Source organism: Medicago truncatula, chromosome 4, assembly GCF_003473485.1.
Source record: "Medicago truncatula cultivar Jemalong A17 chromosome 4, MtrunA17r5.0-ANR, whole genome shotgun sequence".
In the NCBI taxonomy this organism is placed as follows: Eukaryota; Viridiplantae; Streptophyta; class Magnoliopsida; order Fabales; family Fabaceae; genus Medicago; species Medicago truncatula.
Window position 1 is genome coordinate 23,376,192 of NC_053045.1, and position 8,367 is coordinate 23,384,558.

Sequence of the window (8,367 nt, forward strand, 5' to 3'; positions counted from 1 at the left end):
TGTTTGGTTATGACTCTTTATTTATGTGAAGTGACTGCTCAATGATTTTTCTTTATTACTTTGTTTTTTCTTCTTTTTCTTTAAGCTTTGTTTGCGAGTTGGGTTTTTGAGGGGAGGGAAAGGGAAGGAAAGGCTTATGGAGTCAAAACCCTTGTTTGCGAGTTTTAAAAAAACAAGGGAAAGGCTTTGGGGGGTTTTGAAGGGCTTCATTTGTCCAATTTTAAAGTTCCCCCAAATTGGGGGGTTTTGGGGGGTTAAACATACAAATTGACAATTTTGCCCTCTTAATAATTCAAAATTTCAATTATAGACATTACAAAAATTATTACAATCTTTTTTAAAAACAACTTATTCAAAACAACTTATTTATATAAAATAGCTTATTAAGTCCTCATTTTCAAAAACTGCTTATTCAAAACAACTTATTTATACAAAACAGCTTATTACGACCACATTTTCAAAAACGGCTTATTTAAAACAACTTATTTATATAAAACAGCTTATTCAAAACAACTTATTTATACAAAACAGCTTATTAAGTCCTCATTTTCAAAAACTGCTTATTCAAAACAACTTATTTATACAAAACAGCTTATTACGACCACATTTTCAAAAACGGCTTATTTAAAACAACTTATTTATATAAAACAGCTTATTCAAAACAACTTATTTATACAAAACAGCTTATTACGACCTCATTTTCAAAAACTGCTTATTCAAAACAACTTATTACGACCTCATTTTCAAAAACGGCTTATTCAAAACAACTTATTTATATAAAACAGCTTATTACGACCTCATTTTAAAAAACGGATTATTCAAAACAACTTATTTATACAAAACAGCTTATTACGACCTCATTTTAAAAAACTGCTTATTCAAAACAACTTATTTATGCAAAACAGCTTAATACGATCTCTTTTTCAAAAACAGCTTATTCAAAACAACTTATTTATACAAAACAGCTTATTACGACCTCATTTTCAAAAACGGCTTATTCAAAACAACTTATTTATACAAAACAGCTTATTACAACCTCATTTTCAAAAACGGCTTTTTCAAAACAACTTATTTATACAAAACAGCTTATTACGACCTTATTTTCAAAAACTGCTTATTCAAAACAACTTATTACGACCTCATTTTCAAAAACGGCTTATTCAAAACAACTTATTTGTACAAAACAGCTTATTAAGACCTCATTTTCAAAAACTGCTTAGTCAAAACAACTTATTTATATAAAACAGCTTATTACGACCTCATTTTCAAAAACGGCTTATTCAAAACAACTTATTTATACAAAACAGCTTATTACGACCTCATTTTCAAAAACTGCTTATTCAAAACAACTTATTTATAAAAAAACAGCTTATTACGACCTTATTTTCAAAAACAGCTTATTGAAAACAACTTATTTATACAAAACAGCTTATTACGAACTCATTTTCAAAAACAGCTTATTCAAAACAACTTATTTAAACAAAACAGCTTATCACGATCTCATTTTCAAAAACCGCTTATTCAAAACACCTTATTTATACAAAACAGTTTTGGATAAATAAATTGTTTTGAATAAGCTGTGTTTGAAACAGAGGTCGTAATAAGTTGTTTTGAATAAGTAGTTTTTAAAAAAGAGATCGTAATAAGCGGTTTTGCATAAATAAGCTGTTTTGAATAAGAGGTTTTTGAAAATGAGGTCGTAATAAGCAGTTTTGTATAAATAACCTGTTTTTAATAAGCTGTTTTTGAAAAAGAGATCGTATTAATCTGTTTTGTATAAATAACCTGTTTTGATTAAGCTGTTTTTGAAAAAGAGATCGTATTAAGCTGTTTTGCATAAATAAGCTGTTTTTGAAAAAGAGATCGTATTAAGCTGTTTTGCATAAATAAGCTGTTTTTGAAAAAGAGGTCGCAATAAGCTGTTTTGTATAAATAAGTTGTGTTGAATAAGTGGTTTTTGAAAATGAGGTCGTATTAAGCTGTTTTGTATAAATAACCTGTTTTGATTAAGCTGTTTTTGAAAAAGAGATCGTATTAAGCTGTTTTGCATAAATAAGTTGTTTTTGAAAAAGATATCGTATTAAGCTGTTTTGCATAAATAAGCTGTTTTTGAAAAAGAGGTCATAATAAGTTGTTTTGTATAAATAAGTTGTTTTGAATAAGTGGTTTTTGAAAATGAGGTTGTAATAAGCTGTTTTATATAAATAAGCTGTTTTTGAAAAAGAGACCGTATTAAGCTGTTTTGCATAAATAAGTTGTTTTGAATAAGCTGTTTTTGAAAATGAGGTCATATTAAGCTGTTTTGTATAAATAAGTTGTTTTGAATAAGCGATTTTTGAAAATGAGGTCATAATAAGCTGTTTTGTATAAATAAGTTGTTTTGAATAAGCGGTTTTTGAAAATGAGATCGTAATAAGATGTTTTGTATAAAGAAGCTGTTTTTGAAAATGAGATCGTATTAAGTTGTTTTGTATAAATAAGCTGTTTTGAACAAGTTGTTTTTTGAAAAGAGGTCGTAATAAGCTGTTTTGTATAAATAAGCAGTTTTGAATAAGTTGTTTTTTAAAAAAAGATCGTAATAATTTGTTTTTCATAAGATAAGTTGTTTTGAATAAATTAGAAGTTAAATTACGAAGTATAACAATGTATTTGATTTTAAGAGGAAAAAGGGTAAAATAGTAAAATTATAACATAAGCCCTCCATCTCCTTTTCTTATTGGCTTTTTAACTCCCAAACAAGGGGAAGGTTTTCCCTCCTTTCTCCCTTCCCTCCCTTTCCTTCCCTTCCCCTCCTTAACCTTTCCTTTCCTTCCCCTCCTTAACCTTTCCTTTCCTTCCCCTCAAAACTCGCAAACAAAGCCTTAGTGAAAGAGTTCAAAGTTAGAGAGAAGGGCACTTAGGTGCTCCTTGTTAGAGACAGGTTGAAGGATTATGTGACTTTTATAAAAAAAAAAATATTTTAGAAAGAGAGATCAGAAAAAAGAATCGACTTTTTCATAGATTTTTATTTTCGGTATCACAAAGGTGATGGAGAGAACGAGCCACGAAGGACTTTATTTATTTTAAATTATGTGGCAATGAATTATCAAGGTGAGTATGAATTGATTATACTTGGAGGTCTATCATAAAGTTGATTTTCTCCAAACTGTAAGGTTTATTTGGATTACACAAATCAACTATAAAGATTCCTAAAATCTGAGATAGTGTGTAACAGATATCTCTTATCTTTTCAAAGATAATTTTCTCGTTCCTTTTTTTATTGTCTGATTCATTCACACTTCCAATTCATTTGTAAGATAAAAATCACAATTAGCTTTAAGGGTATTAAAGTGTAGGTTGATTAGAAAGTTGAAACGTATTGTGTGACCTAGCAACGAAAGTTGTAAGCTGCTAAGGCTTAAAGAATACAGGTTGTAATTGTTCCAAGGGAACAAATTTGTACGATGTAGGATTTGATAAGGTTGTCTCAAGCATCGTAATGGAAAATCTTACCTAATTAGGTCGAGACTCAAGTAGCCTACATTGGGTGAACCAGGATAATTTTTTTGTGTTCCATTCTTCTATCCCTTAACTCTTCACTTACAACATTCACATCACACACAAAGTTATTTAACTAAATATTCTGTTTTATACTAAATATTCTTGTAAAGCCAAAACCTCTGCCCTTTCCCTCCTAACCAACTCCAACACCTTATGCCTCTTCACGCTACTCCCCAACCCCCTTATATTAAAAGAACTAGATCGCCCACCCGTGCTTTCGCACAGGTCAATGATGGGCTTCATATATAACGCAGCGAAAACAGTTGCATTTAGAAAGTAGAGTTTACACATGTGGAAATCATATTATAAGTGGGAACGACTGAAAGCTTGGAAACAAAAATCATCGAACATTATGGAAAACCTCTTTGTAAACAACGTTGGACGTCACATGTGTATATGCACCATCTTCATCGGTTATGAGGATTTTTAAACCACTCTTGGAGGTAACCCTTGACACAACAACATAGAGTTGGCCATGAGAAAAAACTAATTGCGGAAGATAAACACCAACATGATTAAGAGATTGCCCCTGACTTTTGTTAATAGTCATAGCAAAAGAAACTGCAAGAGGAAATTGTCGTCGTTGAAAACTGAAAGGAATTCGTTTATCAGAAGGTGTCAATGATAACTGGGGAATGAAAACTTTGTCACCAATGTTGCTTCCGGATGTCACTACTGCTTCCAAAACATAAGTCCCCATCTTTGTAATTATCAACCGGGTTCCATTACATAATCCTAAATTTTGGTCAATATTTCTCAACAACATGACAGGAACTCCTACTTTCAATCTCAGAATATGATTTGGAAGACCAGAAGTAGTTATTGTATTTAAAAATTCAGGAGTATGCACATCACTTAGACCAGCACGAGTGGAGTTAGCAACACATGGTGAATCGCAACTTAGATAAGTCCTATCCTCACCAGGCATCAAATCTAAAACATACTGATTGATTACATCAACGATGGGATTGGTTGGAGCTAATATAGCTCTGTTTGTGAAAAAGGAAGGATCATGAATATTATTGAAGAGGTTTGGACCTGTGCTATAAACAATAGCTGCAAGAGGATCACCGTGACTTGGAATAAGCAAATCATCGGGAACAGTGATTGCAATGTCAACATCACTACTATCACCAATAGTCCCGTCACCAATTGCCAAGATCCACTCTGCAAATGATATTCTTTCAGAAACATCAACATCAGAACCAGCAGATATAAGTCTCAAATTAGTTGTAAGTGTAAGAACCTCGCAGAAATCCCATAAATATGATGAATTTATTGCAGCATGCACAATATCTTGTCTGTTACCTTTGGGTATTACAGGAAGTATATGACGAAAATCTCCACCCAATCTGCCGGAAATCTCCACCCAATACAACTACCTTCCCACCAAATGGGATATCTGTATTTCCATTGTTAGACGAACGAAGAACATCTCGGAATGCACAATCAACAGATTCGAAACAGTGTTTATGCAACATTGGAGCCTCATCCCATATGACTAACTTTGCCCTAATTATTAATTTTCCTAAGTCGCTGTTAGGACAGATATTGCAGGATGAAGTTTCATGAATTTCAATAGGGATACCAAACCTCAAATGTGCGGTTCTGCACCAGGTATAAGCAAAGCTGCAATACCACTCGAAGCGACTGTGATAACTATCTCACCTTTTGATCTCAATGCAGCAGCCATTGATCTCCAGATGTATGTTTTTCATGTTCCTCCATAACCATACAAAAAGAAAAGACCTGGTTTTTTTTCATCGACCCTTTTCATGACGGTGTCATATACCTTTCTCTGTTCTGTGGTCATTGTTGACATAAGTTTATGATGCTCCTGTTTCAAAACAGGTCTATTGTAATTCAACTCTTCATGAATCAACTTGTTGTCAATCTCCGGAACCAAAGATCTATCTGGTTGAGGCATCTTTGGGTAATTTTCAATACTTTTCCCATGACCTTGTAAAGACAGCTCAATTTCAGCTAGAGCATATGCTCGCAATTGATCCGGGGTAAGCACCAAATTTGCACATCCAATAAAATAAACATAGACGATATATGAGAACACTCATAAAATAACAACAACAAAAAAAGTAAGATATAACATAATACCACTAAATTGGAGGATTCTTCTTTGTTTATATAAAATGTCTTCTGTAAAGTGTTCCCATGTGTTTTCCCAAACAACAGATGGCCTAAAAATTTGCTTTGCTACCAACAATGATACAAACAAATTGCGCAAAAAGGTCCCTGTTTCCCAATGGCTTGCTTCAATAATTGCATCAATGAATTCCTTGTCATCTTCAAGCAAGCCCAAAACATAACACGCATCCTTGAAATTATCCTTCTTGACACCATCAACTGTCTTTATATCATCAAACGATGTTGGCCCTTTGACATAGTTTAGTAATGTCCTGAGATAAAACATTTCTCCTGATCTAGGAGGAACAAAATGAATCCTGCCAACCGCAAACCCTTGCTTCCGTGGAGTCCATATATGTTTCCTTGCATTCCACATAAATTTTGCAGGAAACTGACTGTATGTTAAGTTCCTGGCTTCAGAATATTTTCTTTTTGCCTCAAACCATGCCAAGAATTTAGTTCTATGAATGATTGGGTTCTCAATGACATCTTGAAGATCATCGTCATCGCCATATATCACAGACTGTTCATTTTCCAAGTGAAAACTAAGCCGTTGAACAGATGGTTGTCTGTAATTAACGTCAAATGAAAATATTCGCCATGTCGCTTCACACGCGGACAAATATCGACAATCATAGTACATCTTTATTTCGTCAACACATTGCAAATGATTATTGACGCTACCAGAATTATAGAATGCAACAGTGACACAATCATGACCTTTGTTGACGTACTTAAATAAGTACTTGATAGATCTTGATTGATTGCACCACTCAACATTATACTTCAACAAAAGAAACTTGTTATACGGCACAACAAATCTATTGTCTGCAAATGAGTTCCCCTTTTCAACTTAGACTCCATTATCTCTCCTTCTATACACAGGATAACCGTCCTTATCAATTATTGTTTCTTCCGCAAACTTCTTTGGGAAATGTTTTGTACATTTCTTATTGTTCATGCACGGTGAACTTGTATTTTGATCGCCACATGGACCATGTATCATAAGTGAAGATACAATCTCAAACAGTCGAGGTTCAGTTGTTTTGTCTGGAATTTCCGCACAGATAACCTTGTCAATACTTTTGGCACTTGCATATCGATGATTTGGGTGAAGGAAAAGCAATATATGCGCATGGGGAAGCCCACGTTTCTGGAAATCAATTGTGTAAATCACTGGAAGTAAAACCACTTATCAGGGATAGTCTCTTGATAAATTACACATGACATCTAATGCAGTAAAAAAACCTAAACAAATTATAGAGGAACAAATTATAGTACATAAATAGTTACCTGATTTGACTTTGCCAAACATATCTCCTTTCTTTAATTCTTTTATTAAATGATGAAGCTTAATTTTGAACAACCTAGTCACAAAATCAGGCCGGTCCTCTGGTTTTAGATTGTATGTTTTGAGAAAATCAACCAGTTCCGGCCACTTGTGGTTGCAAGTGAATGTGATAAATAAGTCGAGATATCCTGCCCAACCGCAAATGGCCATTGCATCCTGGTAATTTTGAATCATGTATCTTGCACCACCAACGAAGGATGCTGGGAGAACAATTTGTTTCCCAAATTTAGTTGGATCAGTTTCTCCACGTAAGACAGCATCTGTCAGGCCTTTATACATCTCAGCTCACAGTTCTTTTTGGTTGAGTCTAATATATTTTAACCTCGAGGATTCAACAATACTAAAAGCATCAACGGAGAACTGTTGTAACAACCTCTTTGCGAAAACGATGCTTGAGCTGTCAACTGATCGTTGCTAGATTCTGCATGCAAGCCATTCTTTTTGCGATATATACTCTCTCTTAGTTGACTCTGGATCGTGTTCTTCATCAAATGGAACGTCTCTTCGAAACCCATATTCTCCTCTTGGAAAGAGTAATGGATACTACAATGGAAAATACGCAGGTTCAAATACGGATATGCGCTGTAATAATCCCGACTGAGTCTCGACAACAACGTCTCTCTCAAAATCAACAGCATCAAAATCACCCACAATCAAAGCTGCAACTTCTGAAGCGGAAGGAAGGTTATATCTACGTCCATCACGGCCCCTCTTGCCCAAAATTCGCAGACGCATGTGTGTGTGCCCTGGTTGTTGAACAATTGTATCTCGGATAGTCCTTTAGGTCTGAACATATGGATTATATTCATCAAGCAATTCTTTTAAATTTCCAATAATCATGTTCTTCAAATCAAAATGCCCGTCATCCATACTGCACAAGCCAATCAGAACACACATATATAATTACTAACTGGGATGCAACAGACACTTAGATGTATATGAATTTTACACAACAAAGTTAAGAACCGAAAAACATAACAAAATTTTATAAATGAGTTTAAATCCATGTAGAATGTTTATGTCGACGACTTGTATATGAAAAAGTAATTTACCTAACAGCAGCCATTCTATTGCTGATTTCATTATCAGTATGATAGATGTAAAGTTGCGCAAACTTGGGGGGTTTTTCAGGCATTGGCAATAAACTTCCAATCAGGTGATAATTTTCACCATTCATTACAAACATAGGAGGTGCTTTCCCATTATTTTGTTCGTTGTTGACTCTCCCTCCCATTGATGTGAATGCAAACATACTATTGAAAGACCGGATGTTATTCATGAAGAATCTGCTAACTCTATCATGCTTATGGTACATATCATGAAGAAACTGAGGA

The 8,367-nt window shown here is 33.9% G+C and overlaps 1 protein-coding gene across 1 annotated transcript; it reads right to left on the reverse strand.

Annotated features, from left to right (window-relative positions):
• Nucleotides 1-3,880: 3,880 nt before the first annotated feature.
• LOC112418340 (uncharacterized) lies at nucleotides 3,881-6,325 on the reverse strand. Its single transcript, XM_024774639.1, has 3 exons — nucleotides 5,653-6,325; nucleotides 5,333-5,607; nucleotides 3,881-4,918 (listed from the first exon to the last, which is right to left on the reverse strand). The coding sequence occupies exons 1-3, from the start codon at nucleotides 6,323-6,325 to the stop codon at nucleotides 3,881-3,883; spliced, it is 1,986 nt and encodes a 661-aa protein (XP_024630407.1).
• Nucleotides 6,326-8,367: the final 2,042 nt, after the last annotated feature.